The 21,374-nt window shown below is 42.8% G+C and overlaps 1 protein-coding gene and 1 non-coding gene across 4 annotated transcripts in view; one reads left to right on the forward strand and one right to left on the reverse strand.

Annotated features, from left to right (window-relative positions):
* Positions 1–21,374, forward strand: part of SULF2 (sulfatase 2) — a 97,641-nt gene that overhangs the window by 42,167 nt on the left and 34,100 nt on the right. For all 3 annotated transcript variants that reach the window (XM_065414417.1, XM_065414416.1, XM_065414418.1), the window contains exons 5-9: positions 1,389–1,539; positions 4,569–4,744; positions 11,598–11,726; positions 12,674–12,730; positions 13,750–13,879. In XM_065414417.1, the coding sequence (XP_065270489.1) occupies positions 1,389–1,539; positions 4,569–4,744; positions 11,598–11,726; positions 12,674–12,730; positions 13,750–13,879 (643 nt within the window). The remainder of the gene's footprint in view (positions 1–1,388; positions 1,540–4,568; positions 4,745–11,597; positions 11,727–12,673; positions 12,731–13,749; positions 13,880–21,374) is intronic.
* TRNAK-UUU (transfer RNA lysine (anticodon UUU)) lies at positions 9,846–9,918 on the reverse strand. Its single transcript has one exon. It is a non-coding gene; the product is annotated as a tRNA-Lys (tRNA).

Genomic DNA, 21,374 nt, shown 5'->3' on the forward strand with positions numbered 1-21,374 from the left:
TGGCTTTTGTCAAGACGTAAGTATAATTAGCTGGAGATTGAATATTGGGATGCAGAAAGTAACTTGAGCAAAATCTGCAGGTCTTTGCTGTCACAAGGCCATCTTGGGTTTTACAGGAAGCTTGTGACATTGTGCTAAACATTAGCACTGATCTAATATTTTGAACAGAAGGAGAAATCTGAAGAAATCTTTCATTTGGGTGAAAAAAATCTCTATTTGTGAAACTATGCATGGTCTGTCCCAAGCCAATGTACCAACTAATGCTTAGAAACAATAAAAAGGGCCCTAGGTCTTAAATGATAAGATAGATAAATAAAACAATAGCTTCTCTTGAAAATGTAAGACAAACAAGTTCATAGTATGACAAAGACATATGTAAAGAGTACCTACCATATTATAATATAGAAAAGCAAGTCCATTGTGGGCTTTAGCTCCAGCTGGTATGGAGCAATGTAGTTATGAACAAAAAAGCAAGCTCCAGAACTCCCAAACAAAATTAAATAAAGGACCATCAATGATGTGCCTGCTCATTGTTAACACTGATACTTTAATGGAACTACAGGATCATTAGGAATTAAAGGGGCACTGATGCTCTCACAGGGTCATCAAATCCAGCTCTTGACTTTTTTGTCAGGGTCCTAAATTCTCTTTCCATAATGTGCACTCATCAGAGTGTAATGTGAAGGTTTCTAATGATCTCAGAAGAGTTAAAGCTAGAAAGTACCCAAGTCCCATTTCCCCCACCTTTTTTTGGCAGGTCTTTAAAATGCAGCTTTGTATCCACTTTTGCTTGCCATGAGCTCACATGCAATTTAATACCACCAGGTAGGGTACCTGTGCTCCCCTGAGTATGTGAGTGCTGCAATATTAACATGGCCAGTCATGCTGAATTCATTCATTCAATATTCAATTATTGTTAAATAATATAGTGGAATCTTTTCAGCAAGCTGGACAGTTATTATTAGGAGCCGATCAAGCTGTAATAGCCTGTGTTAGTATGGGCAGAATGAAAGTGGAGCAGTTACATTAGTGGAAACTCAAGTGCATATGTTCTTGGTTCAAATAATGCTTCCCAATTGTGATGTTAGACTTCTAAGGCTAATCTGCTGGCATTGAAATGTATCCCTACTAGTCTAGAGAATACTGTTAAAAACAATGTATATTTACTCTTTTTAATAGGTTTTACTTCCCACAAAGTTATTTCCATGCTCCCACCTCTCATATAAAACATAAACGAATAATATTTTTCTATCACAAATGTAATGTTTTCCGACATATCACAGAAAGTTAGTTTTGCAGTATTGGTCAAATAAAGTTTGTTGGCATACACTAGTTTATTATTTTTTCATAATAATGTGGTGGTCTCTGTTTTCCTTATTGCTCCTTAGCACTCCCAGTTATAACTACGCTCCCAACCCAGACAAGCACTGGATAATGAGGTATACTGGTCCCATGAAACCTATTCACATGGAGTTCACCAACATGCTACAGAGAAAGCGCTTACAGACACTTATGTCCGTGGATGACTCCATGGAGACGGTAAGATTGGTGGTCGTTTTTTCAAGCCCAACAGATACTTGTTTCTTGAGTTAAACTCCAAAATGTTTGTGCATTTAAAAAAAAAAAAAAAAAAGTATATTCCTACTCTTCATATAAGCTAAGCATGCCAAGCTAAACATGGCTTCTATTTATCACTACCTCCGAACTGATAGCTCTCCCAGATTCTCTGGTTTCGTGGCATTGTTATTCCAAGTAAAAAACGAGCATAATGTAAAGTCCAAAAGCTAGCAGAATGTTTCCAGATACCTACTGCTGTCCAGTTAAAGAAAGAAAAATGAAACATGAAAAAAAAATTGTAAAGCATGAATTTTAAAAAAAATCTGATTTACATTAAAAAGCGTCAGGTCTCACCATATAGTAGTTGGAAACTAATAATCCCAACTGCCGGCATAGTGCACTCCTGCATTACTGCCTCTTTGTCCAAAAAACTCCAGTGAAATTAATGTGGTTACATCAGGGCAGAACCAGAGTAACTGGAGTATCTCAAAAGGACTTAGGTGCCCAACTGCCACTTTAGGTGCCTAAATCCAGAAACAGGCCCCACTGGGATTCAGAAAGCCCCCACTCAGCTGGCACCAAACCTCAGATGTGGGGCTCCTTCAATTACTCATGTTGAATTGTTCCATTGTGAATAAATGAGTCACTGGGCCAGAGAGAGAGTAGGCAAGCCTGAGACTGACTCTGCAGCCTTATGATTAGAGCACTCACTTGGGAGGTGGGGGACACCCTGGATCCAGCCCCCCTCTTTCAATGACTTTTTAAATGGTTTGTCCAAAGTGGAACAGTTTTTACATGCAAGACTGAGGGAGCCCCACATCAGAATATCCCACAACTCAGTGGGTAGGGCACTCAAATGAGAGGTGGCAGAGCCTTGTTTAAATCCCTTCTTCCCCTCAGGCAGAGGGAGGCTTTGAGCTGGATCCCAGGTGAGTACCCTAACCACTGGGCTGAAAGTTATGGGGGAGCTCGTCTTCCTCCTCTCCCCTCCACCCCCCATTTAAGTACTGAACTCTCTGAGAGGGGTGAGGCTTAGGCATTCCCCCCCTTGGCATCTTCCATTGACTAGCTTACGTGGGGAGCTGCCTAGCGTGCTGGCTTTTGTGAATCCCATTCTGAGGTTCCCGTTTCTCCGCATTCATTGTACAGTGAACCTAGGTGCTTAACTCAGGCTTTGTGAATTCCAGTGATTTTTCTAAGTGCCTAAAAGTTAGGCATGGTGACACTCAGCACTGCCACAGTTAAGTTCCTTTGTGGCACATTGATTACATATATTTTAAAAAACACAGGCAGACTTTCTAGATTGCCTTCATTATGTAACAATAAGATTCCAGAAACCTCACAGTGCAAGCTGTGTGTCAGTGGGCCTTGAAAAGGAACCTATGGATCAGCTGGTAGCTACTGTGGAAAAAGGATGGGTTTGTTTCAAAGTGCAGAAAGGCTAATCTTGAAGGTATTGCAGTTTACAGCTTTGTCTCCTGGAAATCTTATCCACAAAAGATAACAAGAAAGGGAGTCCAATAAGGCAAGGATGAGATTTATCTGTTAGTAATGTATTATAATTACTAATAATTAATTGGGCATAATAACCCAGGAAAATATGTTCTGTCCTTGTAGCTAACAAATATGCTGTGGTGGGTCAGACACCAGTTTTAGAGAAGACATGTCACAGAGTCACCTGCTAGCACCAATGTATTTAGGGTCTGCTAGTTAGCAAGGTGGTTTCACTCCTGATGATTTTGCTGGCTGTACATTTTACTCCAGACTGAAACTTAATCTTTTGTAGTTTTAACCACAATTTTTAAGTGAAATTGTATGTACCTAACATCCCTTAAAATGTCTGTTAATATTTTGAGTGCATGGCAGATATCAATGGCTCTAAGAGGTCACCATGGCTTATTTAAACAAAGATTGCAGTCAAAACGTTTATATACATTTGTCTTTATGTGAGTCTATACCATTTCCTCATGGAACATCAGACACATTGATTCAGGCTACATCTCAAAAAGGGAATCACATTTTATCTTTAGCATTTTGTCCATATTATCACATACTGTACTGGTCTGACTTCATTTACTCTGGGTTCACACTGATGAAACTTCCTTGACTCCAGCGCAGTTTTTCCTGATACACACAAGTGTGAGAGCAGAATCAGGCCCATATTTTCTAATCACAGAGCTCACATGTGGGACAGGGAATGACATTACCATAAAGAAAATCTGCTGTAGTACCACGTTGCTAAATCCATGAGATGACAGAAACTGACTAAACCTTGAGGATGAAACGTCATGTGATGACGGGTCATTAATGCTGTACATTGAAACCCTTCAATATTCACCTAAAGAGGCCCATTTAAGCCCCCTAAAACCAGTAGGATTCAGAGTTAAGGTTGAAACACTTAATTCACCAGATAGCAAGAGTGAATGGCAGTATTTGCTGTTTAGTTGGGAGAGTTTGCAAACATTCTGTGTAAATGGGACTCATTTGAATGGTGCCCAAATGGTTGAGTGGCATTTAACCAAGTATTAAATAAGTGTGAAATTCTAAATGGTGTCATTTTATTAAGAGAGTTTGCCAAATATAAATTTAAAGAAGATAAAGGGCTAGAATTTCAAAAGAACTCAGTATACAACAGCTCCCATTTAGGCACCTAAATAAGTGGCCAGAGTTTGAAATTTCCAATGGAAAATGCCGGGTGCAAAGTACTTTTGAAAATCTAATGGAAGCTGAGCTTTTTGAAAGTCTGTCCTGAAACGCGTAGTCACTATTTTCATTCAGTAAAGTATTATTCTATTGCATTTTAAGTATTTATAGATTGTTCTTTCAAAGAAAATGGCCTCCTCTTTTAATCAGGATAGTTGCTTAATGAGGGTGCTTGGATGTCTATTGGGATGTCCTAGTTAAGAACATCCAACTCTGTTATACAATATATATGTGTACACTTTTATGCACAGAATTATTTCAAATATTATTTATACTGTTATTTAGTGCAAAAATATTCTTTTTTTCAGATTTATAATACACTGGTTGAAACAGGTGAACTGGACAATACCTATATAATATATACAGCAGACCATGGCTATCATATTGGGCAGTTTGGACTGGTGAAAGGGAAGTCCATGCCTTACGAGTTTGATATCCGAGTTCCTTTTTATGTGCGAGGTCCGAATGTGGAGGCTGGGTCCCTGTAAGTCCTTGTTTTTCAGCTCCTGAATTGTTTTTGGTTTATTGGTCTGATAATCATGATTGATATGCAAAGCAATGTGAGATCAGTGGCCATGTACCAGGGGCTTAAAAGCACATGCAATGAAGTACAACTGTGCAATCAGATTAAAAAATGTGCTGAGTTTGAGACAGAGAAAGATAGAACCTTTGTTTTATCAGCTCATTCATTGGGCTTGATAGTTAGGGGAGTGTGTAGTTAACGTCCTTTGAGTACACCAGTGCGGGCTTTGCATGGACATAAGAGATTGTGACATTAGGCACATCCCTGAGCAATGGGTAGGTCAGAAACTGCACTGCCCCAGGAGGCATTGTGACTCAAAGGCTAGGTCTCCACTTCAGCAGGCATAGCTATGTCAGTCAGAGGTGTGATCCTGACAGACGCAGTTGTGTCAACAAAAGCCCCAAGTGTCGATGCAGCTATATCAGCAAAACTGTACACTTTTACCAGTATAGCTTATTTTGGCTGGGAGTGCGGGGGAGAAGCGGGGCAGAGAAAGCTGGTATCAGCTATACCAGAAAAGCAGTGTTGCTGCTCTAAACTGCGCCCACACCAGGAGTACTTTGCTGGTATATTATACTGGCAAAGCACTCTTAGTGTAGACCTGGCCTTAATGAAATTTCTGCATCACAGTTCCTCTCCTGCTTCCTTCTTGCCCTGTGGGTTTAGTAATTTGCTGTTATCTGTACCAGCCATGAATTGACATCCTCTGCACTCACTCAGCTGCACTGGCCTGTGAGTGGAGAGATGGAACCAAGGTTCTGCCCATTCCCTGCCCTCCCTGGTCACCTCCTACATGATTCAAGGACCGTAGCCCATTCTAGGATATAACCGGGTTTTTACGAGTGGTCCAAGTCACTGGGTAGCCTGTGGCTTGCATCCAGTCCAAGATTGGTGTGATATTGCATGGAAATGCCTAGTCATTTCTTCTGTTCATTTCAGTCAGACTCTAGGCCATGATATTTGCCAGATAACCTTTCTTTATATGTTCACTGCCACTGTAGATAGTTATCAGAGATTAATTAAATGATAAAATAGAGTCAGTATGCTTTCCTGTTTCAGCTTATAAAGAAAAATGAACATAGTATTTTCCATATATGACAGCTACAGAAAGTTTTTCTTTGTTTATCCTTTGGGATTACACAGTTAAGCTGTTTGTCAGTGACATACGAGAATGCAGAATATGACTGTTAATTAAAAAGGTAGCTTTGATCAGCTAAGAAATTATGTAAATATACTTTCTAAGCAATTATTTTAATAGCAAATGTTTTCACTTAAGTAATGATTTTGGACAGAGTGCCATAATTTGCTGCCTTTTATTTATATCAATGTGCATGTTTTAGCATAATTACCACATATAAAATCTTCCTCCCACAAGTTCTTTTTCCCTTATACTACAGAGGAAAAGCTGTAAGCAACTAATATTAAGAATGTAATAGAGTAGCAAATCTCTTTAAAAATATCTTAAAGGTTTTATTTAGTGTGATGATTAAATTCATAATCAAAAAAAGGCAAGAAAGTTTTAAATACTGTAGGTGTCATGCCAAAATCCCTTGACATGGAGTTATTACTTATTTATGCAGTAGCTGTGCGTGGTCCCTGTCCCAAAGAGCTCATAGTATAATTTAGAGATTATTTGAAAGATAATACTTCACAATGGCAACACGATGGCCTAATTTTCAGAGGTGCTGAGCAGACAACTCTGTGAAAGACATGGATTTTAAGAAGAGATCTGGTGGAGTGATATGTCTGTGGAGCAGGGGCACAACCAGAATTTTCCTAAGGAAGGGGCCCAGAGCTCTTCCTCCCCTCCGCTCTGCCCCCACGCCCAGTCTCTAGTGTTCCCCCTTTTGCTCCCAGTCCTGAGCTCTCGCGGGTTGCCCCCACAGTCAGCCACATGCTCTTCTCCCACCGCTACCAGTGCCCCGCACCCGGCTCTGAGCTCTCCTCCCTATACCGAGCACTTACCCAAGGAGCTGTTCAGGCTGATGAGCACCATCCCCACCAGAGGCCAGGCTGTTCTGGGAGCCCCAGACCCCATTCTCCTTCTACATCCCCAGGAATCACCAAAAGCCCAGATCCAATCTCTCTCTCTTCCCCCCTCCCCCCCCCCCCCCGGCCCTTCTGGGGATTGGACATTCTGGTGCCCCCTGCTCCACTTCTCTCTGGGGGCTGGGGTGCCCAATGCCCATGGACACTGGAAGGACTGCAAAGGAGGAGGGCCCAAGCAGGTTCCTTCCATCAGGGTGGGGTGGCTGGGTCAAATTTCCAGCTCTGGTCAGGGGCTAAGGTGGGGTTCTGGGCTCCCTTCCTCCGCTCCCACTTGTGCCCCTGCTGTACAGAAGGAGGGGAGGATGCATGGGGAAATAGAAGGCTCTTCCAAGCTTTTGAGGTGGTATGAAGGAGGAGGTGTGAAGCCATGAGTGCGGGGAGGAGACCAAAGGAGCTGTTAGGAGAGAGAGGCGTTGGAAGAACATAAGGCACAGGAAGAAGAGTGGGTATGAAATGAGAGATGAAGATCCAGAGACTCCATGAAGTGCACTGGGGACTTTGCTATTGATTTTAGGTCTAAGGTGCTTAGATAGTACAGTGATAGAGGACAGGGTATAAAAACCATAAGATAGATAGAGGAAGCCAAGCCCTGTATCATTTGGAGCATTGACTGGAGAGGTGGCTGTGTTAAGATTGTGCAGCCTTTTTCCACATTAAACAGGGCAGGCCTCAGCACACTCCTGCTTACATATATTGGAATGTTAGCTGGCACCATTGCCTCTCTATTACTAAGCCCTTTCCTTTCCATTCCAGGGGAGGACCCTTTATGGTGTTATATTGGGCTCCACAGTAGGTTATCTAGGTAGTAGGGTTAGTATGTCTTGAAGCTCCCTTTGGCTCTGATAATTAGGTAGGAAGGGGGGAGGATCTGTGGGTTGCCTCAGTCTTAATATTGCTATTTCCTTTTGAACTTCCTTTTAGTCTGGTGATACAGATGCATTTTAAATCACTAGTGAATGACGCCTCACAGAACCTTCCCATTGGGTTTTCTGTTTGAATACCTTTTGATGATAGAAAATATTTTTATTAGGAACACAGGAATCAGACACTGAAAAGACCTAATAGAGCAGAGTTCATCCCACTAAAAGAGAAAGATGAAGTCCCCTGGAGAGAGGATGTATTAAATAGTAAATTGATGCTGTCTTTGAACCTGTATTTCCATATATAGTAGAACTTTTTTAATCTACACTTTGCTAATGAACACACATTATTTTTCTTACAAAATAATTGCATTCTCTCCCCTCCCTTATCAGCAAAGATTTAATAGCAGTCACTGTAGTGAGGTGTCATTACTAAGCCTTCATTACTACAACCAAGTATGCTACACAATATTTACTAGTAATTAATATAAAATGACACGTATCAAGAAAATGAACAGATGTAACATCCTTACTCTTGTCATTGTCTTTTCTCTTGCTAATGCAAAATTCAGTAATTCTCAAGTGGTCTCCCATTCACTAGTGTGAATTAGCAAGGTTCTGCTGTCCTTTATTTTAAGCTAGAAATCTACACTAAGCTTTGTAGCTGCCTTTATGGCACTGTCATTGTACTTTGTCTGCAAAGCATGGAGAAAGTAATTCCTGGTCCTCAAAGCCACAAAAATAAAATTTCTGCATAAAAGCATTTTTGCTTTTTTTCCACTTTTTTGTAGTGTCTCCATTTGTTTTTTTTTTAAAGTGATGCCAAGTGTACATAAGAATAAGAAAGGATGGGAAAGCAGCAAACAGTACATACTTTCATGATATTGTAATTGTAACAAAAGTGAGTTTTAATTGTATTTAAAATAAACTTTTATTTTCTGAGGTGTTGCACCATTCAGTTAGTGAGAACCACTCTAGTGATTCATACAGTACCAGGTTGAAAGTAAGAACATAAGAACAGCTATATTGGCACTAGCCCAGTACACTGGTCAGTGCCGGCTGCTTCAGAGGAAATGATCAGAACAGCACAATTATCGAGTGCTGCATCCCCTGTTGGCCACTCCCAGTTTCTGGAAGTTTGAGGCTTAGGACACCCAGAGCATGGGGTTGTGTCCCTGACCATGTTAGCTAATAGCCGTTGATGGACCTATCCTCCATGAACTTATCTAATTCTTCTTTGAACCTGGTTATAGTTTTGACCTTCGCAACATACTTTGGCAATGAGTTCCACAGGTTGACAGTGCAGTTTGTGAACTAGTACTTCCATTTGTTTGTTTTAAACCTGCTGCCTATTAATTTCCACTGGGTGACCCCAGCTTCTTGTCTTATGTGCAGGGGTAAATTACACTTCCTTATTAACATTCGCCACATCATTCATGATTTTTAGACCTCTATCATATCCCCCCTTAATTGTCTCTTTTCCAAGCTGAACAATCAGTCTTTTTAATCTCTCCTCATATGGAAGTTGTTCCATCTCCCTAATCATTTTTGTTACCCTTCTCTGTACCTTTTCCAATTCTAAAATATATTTTTGAGATGGGGCGACCAGAACTAAACGCAGTATTCAAGGTGTAGGCATACCGTGGCATTATGATATTTTTTGTCTTATTATCAATCCCTTTTCTAATGGTTCCTAACATGATGTTAGGTTTTTGGACTGCCACTGCACATTGGGCAGATGTTTTCAGAGAACTAGCCACAATGATTCAAAGATCTCTTTCTTGAGTGATAACAGCTAATTTAGACCCCCATCATTTTGTATGTACAGTTGGGATTGTTTTCCAGTTGTTACCTAGGGTTTTCAGAACCCACAGCAGTGGTAACTTAACTGTTTCATGGAATCATAGAATCATAGAATATCAGGGTTGGAAGGGACCTCAGGAGGTCATCTAGTCCAACCCCTGCTCAAAACAGGACCAATCCCCAGACAGATTTTTGCCCCAGATCCCTAAATGGCCCCCTCAAGGATTGAACTCACAACCCTGGGTTTAGCAGGCCAATGCTCAAACCACTGAGCTATCCCTCCCCCCTCAAAACTGGAGGGGAGTGTCTTTCTGAAGTTCTTGGGGGGTATGACGGGGAAAGTGTCTCACTGCCTGACCAGGGACATGAACCCTGGACCCTCAGTTTAAAAGTCTGATGCTCTACCAACTGAGCTAGCCAGGCTCACAAAAAAAAAAATTAAATTAATGGAGATATCCCATCTCCTAGAACTGGAAGGGACTTTGAAAGGCATCGAGTCCACTCCAGGGGGTATCAGGAATGAATTAATAGGAACACAGCTCTCCGGCTGATGAAAGATTAATACAAGTAAGCGTACAAGTTATCTAAAACTATAGTTTATTAGATTTAAGCACACACAGATGCATGCAATAGGTTTAGAACATCCCATATATTTATCTAAATTCTGGGACGGTATTGCGTAATTGACAGCAGGTCTGCAGTGGCCAGTTGCTTACCCGCCGGGGAGAAAAAGTGTCAGAAAAAAGTCTCTCTTAGGATAGCTTCAGAGGACTTCTCCAAAGCACACTATATTATCTAGTCCTTTTTATAACTAACTGTTACAAAACACAAAAATTATAGTGACCCCTACTGGGTCATCACTTTTCCTACCTTTCAGTAAACTATTTATTACCAAACATTCCTAACAGTCTTAGTCATAATAAACGTCTATATCAAAGATGCCCAAATTCAAGGTTCTCGTCCACTTATCCACTTTCAGTCTCAGTTTTTGACTTTTTCTCTTCCCTCCTCCCATTCTGTTTAGCAGAAACTGCAGCTAGTTTTGACCTTGCCTCCAGAAACCCTGCTTTCAAATTAACCCTTAACTATGTGGTGTTCTATTCTATTAATTCATGGTGGCTGAATGCACATACTGTAATATGATTGCAATTGGCTTAATCACATTCTGGGGTACGTGCACCCCTCAAATCCAGAGTAACACAATATGCTTTACTTTGCATTTATCAACATTGAATTTCATCTGCCGGTTTGTTGCCCAGTCTCCCAGTTTAGTGAGATCCCTTTGTAACTCTTTTCAATCTGCTTTTGGAGTGAGATGATGGGGTATGCTACCAAATTGTTTAAATGCCTAGTGACACTGGATGCCTGGCTGTATCAGTGCTTTGCAGAATGGAGAGGCTGGTATATGGGATGGCTCTGTTATTACATTTGAACTTTCACAGTTGGAGCTATTCTGCTGTATTTTCCTTTTGCCTCCATCTTATCTATCTTTTGTCTCTCCCTCCCTCTCACGCACTCTTAATTATAATAACCAACTGTTAACTGTTCCCTTTGGGTAGTGAGACAGGATATTTCTTCTCTACACTCTTTCTGTGTAACAAACAGTTCAGTGCCATAGGTCCAGATATTTGTTTTTGTGATATATGTTGAAATAGACAAAGTGTGTTCTATCTGCCAGGCTTTATTTTTAATAAAATCATCACTATGGATGACTTACACATTAATTCTCTAAGACACCAGAGGAGTTTTTATCGTGTGCTTTTTAACATTTCAGAATAGTGTTGAACCCTTCCTTTTACTCATTAACTTATTTTGGTTTATAAACCATTTTTCATATTTAAACTGCTATTGCTTTAGAACTAAATCTTCACATTAGCCTCTCTTGGGGTTATGCACCTGGGGGTAATTTGAATATTGTAATATTGTATATATTAATCACTTTCAATACCCGACTTGATTGGATAATATCTTCCTTTGTTCTGTGCTGATGTCACAGATTAAGCTTTTTCAGATCCCATATTTGAAAAGGGGCTGGGGTTAAGGTAGTTGTTCACAATTTCCACAAAGATTCTCTAAGCAGGGTCTTTATATATTTCTTTCAGGAATCCTCACATTGTATTGAACATTGATCTTGCTCCTACAATTCTAGATATTGCAGGCTTGGACATTCCACCTGACATGGATGGTAAATCCATTCTAAAACTGCTGGATTCTGAGAGACCAGTTAACAGGTAAAGAAAAGAAGTTTGTCTCTCTCTGTCTGTATCTGTGTGTCTGTGTTCAGCCATCTGCAGATAAATTTAAGGGGAAACAGAATGAATTACAGATATAGACTAGACATGGTTCACAGGAAAATCTACGGACCTGTTCAGCGCTACTTAACTGACTTCAATTTTTTAGTTGGCCAGATCAATATATTAGCTATATGGTATTTGCCTTCCTGATAGCAAAACATAATGTGTGTGAGAGTGAACTGGCCTTTGGTCATGGGGATGTTTCTGTTCGCATGAGTTACAGATTTTAAATGTGTCTGTGGCATCATTTATGTCTTTTAAACAAAGCTTTTATTATTGTTTAAACTGTAAAAACTAATTGTACGTCAGTGCTTTATATAAAGTCAAACTTTGTTGTTTATATTGTTATATTGGAAATACACAATTATTTTCTGAGACATACCCTCAACACCTCCACCTGAAAAAGCTGGGGGGAGAGGATTCACATGGGTGCTTGTGACGGACAATAGTTTCAGGAAAAAGCAACTGGAGGAGGAGAGAGGGAGTGGGGAGATGTGTGCTTGTGGTGGAGGAGAGCAGGTGGGTCAGGAAAGGGCTTTTGTCAGGGCAGGTGGATGGTTTTGCAAGTAAGGCACTGAACTGGGATCCAGAAAATCTAGATTTAATTACACACTTCCTTTGTGACCTTGGGCAAATCACTTAATCTCTCAGTGCCTCAGTGTTTTTTGTATAGAAACCGTGACTATAGTCTGTGGCTCTATTGTGGATTTTGTCCCCATGAGAACGAATCTGTCCCATATTCCTTCGTGATTAGCACTGACAACACATATCTGTCTGTTTTGTACAGTTACACGTTCCCGCGGGAGAAGCGGGTTGTGTTTCTGGAGGAGCAATGGGGAGGAGGGGAAGAGAGGCTGGTTTTCATGAGAATTTTGTTGTTATAGGTTCCATTTAAAAAAAAAGATGAAGGTGTGGAGAGACTCATTCCTTGTGGAGAGAGGGTAAGGAAAAAGTTAATCACAGAGCCCAGTTGCTCTAAATAGAAGAATCCTGCATGGCTGGAGCCTCCTGTGAAAGCCCATGGCTAAGATCACATCCCCGCACAGGTAGTGGCATTGCTGTCATACACCTAATGCCAACGAGTCTACGATAGGAGAGACTGTATGGTAGCTTTGTGCTAGCCCTGGTCCTTGCACCCAGCAGGCATAAGTGTGCTATGCATGGTGGGGTTTGGTGGCAGTTCTGGGGTGAAGAGGAATGAATCCTTGCTCTCCTCCCTCCCTGCAAGCCACAGAGTGGGAGCAGCTCCGTGACTGCTATCCCGCACCCTGCATGCGAAGGGGGTGTAAGCTGATGGATCTTCCTAGTTGCAGATCGACTGGCCCTGCCCCCACATCTGTCCTGTCTCCAACTTCTGTGTTCACATACAAGGATGTACACTGAACACTTGTGGAGTATAGCTCCCTGGCACCCAGGAGGGTACGGTCGCCTTGCATGGATTCCCTGCAGCCACCTTGCAGTGAAACCAGTACCTCTGCAGATCAGGCTTTTGTGGTCAGCTGGGTTTTTGAAGGGACTGCATCATTTTATGAACACTCCTAGCTAGAGAAAGGCATGAACCAAGGTTCTGCTCTGCATTTGGGGTCTGGATTTTGAAACTCCTCATTCCACAAAGTGTGGGGATGTTCTGATTTAGGGTTCTCACATGTACCCAGCTCTGTTAACTCTTGTAGTTATGCATGCTCTTAGTGGGTTAATCAAATCTCTCACTTTGGGAGGCAGCAGGGGTCACAAAAGGAGTCTTGGTCTCGCCTTCCCCCATTTGCAGGATAGCTCTAGTAGCCTGGTGCATTTTCAAAGCAAATGGGAGAAGTGGAGTGGATTCAGTTTCTTCTGGAGTGTTAGATTTTGGCCACTGGGAGAGGCAGGACACTGACAGGCATGGTCTGAGACACTCTGGCAGACCCTGTGTAGTATTTCGTATGAGTCTTAATGGAATACACTGTTTCTTCCCCTCCAGTAAATTACTGCATAAGAGAGAGAATGAGAAGGTGGATGCTCAGGAAGAAAACTTCCTGCCCAAATACCAGCGTGTGAAAGACCTCTGCCAGCGAGCCGAGTATCAGACTGCCTGCGAACAGCTTGGGCAGGTGAGACATATTTAGCACACAGTGCAAGAAGCTATATCAAGAGCTAAGTTTAACACCACTTGCAAACTGATAACGTCCTTCACCTCATTCTCAATGCCGGCTTATAAATCAAGTGACTCGTTTTTGTGGCCTTTGCTCAGAACTATAATACAGCATTTATGAGATTGACTGGCAGTCAGGAAATTGCTGATTCAAGTGCCTATGTATCGATTCCCAGCTACTGTAAAAGAACGGCCTAGATTATTTTAACGTTCTGTTCCCCAAACGGAATGAAGTTCAGGATACATTCGTGTTGAGAATTCACATTGAGCGCCACAGGAAAAATTATTCCAAATGTACATAGCTCCCTTTGCTATGATCTCATTTATTTTTTTTATTTTTTTTATTTGAATTTAAATATACTAACATAAAAAAGCCTAATCTGGGCTTCATGTGCCCCTACCACTAATACAAGTATACCATGAAAACCATAGCTTGCATACCGACTGCATGTGTTAACTGTGCCCAGGTCTAAACTAGCGGGGGGGGGTTGACCTAAGATACGCAACTTCAGCTACACGAATAGTGTAGCTGAAGTCGGCGTATCTTAGATCGACTTACCTGGCTGTGAGGATGACGGCGAGTCGACCGCTGCCGCTCCCCCATCGACTCCGCTTCCGCCTCTCACGAGCTGGAGTTCCGGAGTCGATGGGGAGTGCGATTGGGGATCGATTTTATCGCGTCTACACTAGACGTGATAAATCGACCCCCGATAGATCGATCACTACCCGCCGATCCGGCGGGTAGTGAAGACCTGCCTTGTGTGTGAGAATGAACGCTTAGCTGTCTGATTGGTCAATTGTGCCTGTGGTTTCTATGACTATTACATAACTCTGCTATGCAAATATGAAAATATTCACAGCCCAGACCCAAATTACATAGGAGAAGCTCAGCAAGTGATTATAGTACATCACTAGGAACAGAGGGCATATCCTCAGCCCCATATAAGGTTGCTTTGTGGCCCCAGAGTGGTGCAAAGGTACCGCAAGCCTGTCCTAAATAGGATTCCTGCAGTGTGGGGGGGAAACTTCAGCTGGTGGAAAGCTGACATAGCTGGCGCTCTACACCATTCCTTCCTGGTGTAGAAGCCAGAACGGGCCAGGGCCAGGGTGCAGTGCTTCTAGTAAGTTTCACCAGAGTAATAGCCACTAGGGGGGCAGTATGAGTTGGTACATGTTACATCAGCCCTGTGGATGCTTTAACTTGCACCAGGGGGCAGTACTAGGATCAGGAAGGGCAGTAAAATGTAGTGTAAAGCCACCCTTAGCCACCTCCTCCTGGGAATTGTCCCATAGTTTCTCAGCTGTTTGGATCTGACTCAGATGATCAGACACGTTCAGTAAGAACCTTTCCCAGAACTGGTTTTCCAGGCTTCCTTTTCCTCCTGTGGCTTCCTTTTTAGGTCTAACTACATGAGTGATCATATTCCTCTCTTTTTTAAAGTCCAAAGTACCAAAGTCTCACAGGTATGAACTTTGGTGCAGCTGATTATTGCCATCGTTTCTTTTGAGCTGGCACTCCACATGAATAGGAACAAATTGTAGATATTTAAAGTTGTCAGGCTCTTGAAGAAGTCAGAGGGAACATTAGCTATTTCTGTTACAAAGTTTCTGGGGAAACGTAGCTATTCTGTTCCCATCACTACATATCCGGGGAGGGCTGTTTCAATTTCTTTCTTGTGCTGTTCTCTTCCCTGTGGCTTGGAACTTTGTAGTAGGCATTGAGGGGTCAAGATTTTTCACATAAGTTCAGATAGACACTGGAACTGTCTCCTTGTAAGAGGTTACATAACCGCATGCAGGTTTTTCCCCCTGAAATTACTGCATGTCACTGTCCTTGGTGGGGGTCAGTCTCTGTACTGTAACACACGTGCATGTGCACACACTTACATTTCTGTGAATAGTAAAATACCTTTGACATCAAGCAAAAGTGAGAAAAGGGGTCAGATCTCTACCCAGAATTCTTGGTAAATTGCAGAGGAGAGGTGTGACACTGGGACATGGGTTTGCCACGTCCGTGTAGTCAGAAAGGGAAATAATTGTTTCTGCATTTCAGTAAGATGTAGTTGGAAGTGATGGGATGATATTGAGCAAAAGAGAAATTTTTAAGCTGGACATCAGGAAAAATTGCCTAACAGTCAAGTCAGTTAGACTCTGCGATGCTTTCCCCAGGGAATCTCAATCCAGTCAGCCCTTGCTGTAAAGAACATGCCCTAGTTCTCTGTCTAGACAGAAAGTGCAGTGGGAGATGAATGTGTTGTCTATGGGCAGAATTTCTCCCTAAATATGGGTGCATCTAAATGACTTCAGAATGAAGCAAGACAAACCTTGAAGGGGGCATATTATTATTTGTTTGGTGCTGTTGATGTAGACAGCCCTACACGATAGGTAAAATGTGCCAAATGCATAACAAATCCCAATCCTGAGACGTTTAAAGTGTAGGTGCAGTAGTTACAGTACAAACACAGGGCTCTTCTACACGAACAGTTAGTTTGCAGCAAGCTGGGGTGTCCATCTACCCAGCACTAGCTTGCTGCAGACCAACTGTCCATGTGGACCCTGCTGCCATGCATTAACAGTTCATTTAGTTTGCTTTGATCTAGTCCTCTTTGATTTGGGACTAGATCAAAGTGAAGAGGACTAGATCAAAGCAAACTAATGAACTGTTAGTGTGTGGCAGCAGGGTCCACATGGACAGTTAGTCCACAGCAGGCTAGTGCCGGATAGATTCACACCCCAGCTTGCTATGAACTAAATGCTCATGTAAACAAGCCCACGGTCCTGGTCCCATAAGGTGGATTCCCGATGAGATGTTGAGGGCATTTAATACTAAGCAGCTCATAGTAGCCAGAGTGCTTCATAGAATAGGTGGATTTTTTCAGATCCTATTTTAAGGATGGAGGGATGTAGCTTGGTCAGGATTAGGGCCTTGATCAAAGCCCACTGAAGTCATTGGGAGTCTTTCACTGAGTTTTGGACCAGGCTGTTACTAAGAAAGATGTTCCAAGCACAGAGGATAGTAGGAAAGGTGGTAGAAAGTCTGGAGTAGGAGAAGGAGACAAAAGAAAAGCTAGAAGAGAAGCACAAGCAGATCATCAGGACCAGGCGGGAGGAGTAAGAGAGGAGGAGGATGGAGTTCTGGATGGAGGGGAGGTAAGGAGAGTGTTGAATGCAAAGTGGGGAGCTTATAATTCTCCTTTGTATACACAGCTACCATCACTACAAATAGAACCTTCTTCCAGTCCCTGCAACCCTAAACTGTTAAGTCATTTCTCCCTGTTACAAAATTCTCCTTGGACTGTAATCAGGTTAATAAGAGGGCACTGAGACCATTTGTACTGTTAAAACCCCTGATACCAACTCCCTCTTGTGGGGGGTTTGGGTTGACACTAGTGAATGCAAATACCTACAGAATGCTATGGGAATGTGTGTAGCAGCCTTCCAAGTTTTCTTTTGCAGCTAGTGTTGCATTAGTTACATCCAACAAAGAACAACTGTATCCCCAGATGAAAGAACAGTTCAGAATTCATATTCAGAGATCTAAAGGGGGGATGAGCTCTTCTTTCCCCACAAAATAAAAACATTTATCCTAACACCTAATGGCTTGCACACAATTTCTTTCTCTTCGTTGCAATTCAGCCTCACATTCTATACTGACTTGGTAAGTGGAAGCTAATCCACTTTTATCTACTGGCCTGCATTAATGTGCTTTTGTGGAAGCCAATTATGATATCAGCATTGCTCTGTGGAGCAATCCCAGCAACTCCTCAGTATCATCATAAGAGTTGCACAAAGAACTCCATTTAAGTAATTACACACATTTGCTTAGCATGTTTCACCCACTCAGCTAGAAGATCACTAAAGTGAATCTAGTCCATGCCTTTAAAAAATAGCACATTTCCTTTTTAAATAATGTGATGTGAGATCATTGTGTTTAACCATTTGCTAAGAAAAACAGATGTCTGAGTTTGTAGTATTTCTTCTTCATACCCTGCTCTTTCTTTGTTGTGCTACTTGTTATGGCTCAAAATGTCTGTGTGGGGGGTTAAAAAGCCTCCTTTTGCACTGCTGTTTTCTCCAGGAGAATTGAGAGTCCATCTCTAGTTCCCTCCCACAGAACAGTTCTGCATGTGGAAGGCTAGTTGCTCAGCCCTCCCTCTGGCTGTTTTGTGCTATGCAGGGGGTGCTTTAGATTCCCCTATTGCAGGGGTTCTCAAACTTCATTGCACCGCCACCCCCTTCTAACAACAACAATTACTACACAACCCCGGGAGGGGGGACTGAAGTCTGAGCCCAAGGGCTTCAGCCCCAGGCAGTGGGCTTTGACCCGGACAGTGGGGCTTGGGCTTGGGCTTCAGCCCTGGGCCCCAGAATGGGGTCGCAACCCACAGTTTGAGAACCGCTGCCTATTGTAAGGAAATACTCAGGTGGCCTAGAAGTGGCTCTATGCCACTTGCGTCTTGGGCCCCCTTACTCCCCTGGAGTAGAACACGGTCCATGGCAGGCCAGAGACAGGAGCGGTTGTGACCAGGACATGCTGTAGTAAGATGATCCATGGCTGGCCAGAGACAGGAGCGGTTGTGACCAGGACATGCTGTAGTAAGATGATCCATGGCAGGCCAGAGACAGGAGCGGTTGTGACCAGGACATGCTGTAGTAAGATGATCCATGGCTGGCAGAGCACTCCCTAGGGTTTTATTCCTGTCAGTATAATTATTATGTTGGAGGCTGAACTGGCCCCTGACTGGCCTCAGGATTAGGGAAGTAGAAAAGTGGCTTAGACCTCCCTTTTCCCTCTGTCCCCTGGGTCCTGCAGCCTGGGAAGGGCACATCTTGCCTGGACTTGGGAACTGGACCACAGTGCACAGCATTCTCCTTCAATAACTGGAAAGAATACACAGTAAGGCATCGATCGGTCTGCCTTTGTGATGCTCTGGCTCTGTTCTGGCTAGCAGAGCTGAATCCTGGAAGTTACTCAGGAATCTAGCATCTGTATATGCAACTAAGTGAGCTATCAAGCCAGCCAGAATCGAGAGCATTTTAGCAATACAGTAATCTCCTCTGAAGAGTTTCTGAGATCCATTGTAAGTTATGGGTGCTCAGTGCCTCATAGGATTTGTCCCTTTAATATGTGATTAAAACAAGAAATAACTTGTTCACACATTAAAAATAATGAGGCATTGTTGATTGTTTCCAGTCCCTTTAAAATCACAGAGATTTCCTAAATGTTGTTTTCAGGCATTATCTATCTACAGTAACGCCTCACTTAACGTTGTCCTGGTTAACGTTGTTTCGTTGTTACGTTGCTGATCTATTAGGGAACAAGCTCGTTTAAAGTTGTGCAATGCTTCCTTATAACGTTGTTTGGCAGCTGCCTGCTTTGTCCACTGTTTGCAGGATTCTCTGGAAGAGCAGCCCCTCCTTGTGGGGATTAGAACCAGGGGGGCCAATAGCCCCCCCCCATCAGCTCCCCCAAATTCCCTGTAAGGTATGTGGCTCAGCAGCTGCCCAGCAGCAGTTCAGGTGGCCCTCCCCCCACAACCGTGCTGCTCCTGACCTGCCCTCTGCCTTGGAGCTGCTCCCGGGAGCTTCCTGCTTGCCTGGGGAGAGGGGTGTTGATATCAGGATGTCCCCCTACTCCATACGCCCTCTCCACAAAGCAGAGGAGGGGGACAGGGCTCAGGGACAGAAAGGAGGCAGCTTGCTGGAAGCTGTTGCTTCCTGTCTGAACTGGCTGATCTGCTTAAAAGGGCAATGTACTTGAAGTGCGGGTCAGCGTACTTAAAGGGGCAATGCACAGCTCGCTCGCTCTCTCTCAGTCATGCACGCACCCCCCAGCACTATGGAAAGTCAGCACCTGTGCAGCCGTGCATGTGCTGTCAGGAGGAGGGAGTGGTGCGCTCCATCTGGATGGCATGAGCTCATCATCATGTTCAGTTTTTGCAGGGAAGTGTTTGCAGCTACTGTCCTGCATCTATTGTGTTTCCTCCCTCCTGCCTCAGTCCACGCTGCCTGGTAGCGTGAGCGGCTACATTAACAACAGCGTATTAACCCTTGAGGGCTCAGCCGAGTGCTAGTTCATCATTTAGCAGCAAGGCATTCCCTGGGAAATATCCCACCCTCTGACTCCACCACCTCAACCAAGCTTCACAATCATTCATTGCTGTGTACACTATTAAACTGTTTGTTTAAAATTGTTTAAAACTTATACTATATATGTTTATAATGTCTTTTGTCTGAAGAAAAAAATTTCCCTGGAACCTAACCCCTCCTATTTACATTAATTCGTATGGGGAAATTGGATTCACTTAACATCGTCTTGCATACAGTTGCATTTTTCAGGGACATAACTACAACGTTAAGTGAGGAGTTACTGTATTTCTTATTGCAGCATATGATCAGTAAGGCAGTGGGGTTGGGAGGAATTATCCCCTGGGTCAGATTGGCAGAGACCCTGGAGGTTTATTGCCTTCCTCTGCAGGATGGGGCACAGGTCACTTGCAGGCTTAAACTAGTGTAAATGGTAAATTCTCTGTAACTTCAAGTCTTTAAACCATGATTTTAGGACTTCAGTAACTCAGCCGGAGGTTGTGGGTCTATTACAGAAATGGGTGGGTAAGGTTCTATGGCCTGCAATGTGCAGGAGGTCAGACGAGATCAGGTGTTGGCAACCTTTCAGAAGTGGTGCTGAGTCTTCATTTATTCATTCTAATTTAAGGTTTTGCGTGCCAGTAATACATTTTAACGTTTTTAGAAGGTTTCTTTCTATAAGTCTATAATATATAACTAAACTATTGTTGTATGTAAAGTAAATAAGGTTTTTAAAATGTTTAAGAAGTTTCAGTTAAAATTGAATTAAAATGCCTAGCCCCCCGGACCGGTGGCCAGGACCCGGGCAGTGTGAGTGCCACTGAAAATCAGCTTGCGTGCCTCCTTTGGCACGTGTGCCATAGGTTGCCTACCCCTGGACTAGATGATCATGATGGTCCCTTCTGACCTTAATCTATGAATCTTTTCTGCTTAGCCAGAAATAGCCCATAATGATATATCCTCTGCTGATAATCATTATATTATTGTATAGGGATTTATTGTTGACCTTAACTGCTTCATAGATCCTAGATAACATTTGTACCCCTGTTAATTATGGGATGTGTTTTTGAATCCCTTTCAGTAAAGATAACAGGAGCAAGTTACTGGCCAAAGTCAATATAATTCAACAACAACAAAACCCAACTCTTCAAATACCCTGACACAAATAGCAGTGTGGTGCAATGGACAGCAAGCTGAACTGAAAGTCAGGCAATGAGGGTTCTAACCTCAGCTCCATCACTGGCCTGCTATGTGACCTGAGGCATGCCACCTCACCTCTCTCTGCCTGTTTCCTCTCCCACCCTTTGTCTTGTCTATTTAGATTGTAAGGTGTTTGGCTTAGGGGTTTTCCTTCATTGTGTTTGTCC

This window comes from Emys orbicularis, chromosome 12 (genome assembly GCF_028017835.1).
Source record: "Emys orbicularis isolate rEmyOrb1 chromosome 12, rEmyOrb1.hap1, whole genome shotgun sequence".
Taxonomy (NCBI): Eukaryota; Metazoa; Chordata; order Testudines; family Emydidae; genus Emys; species Emys orbicularis.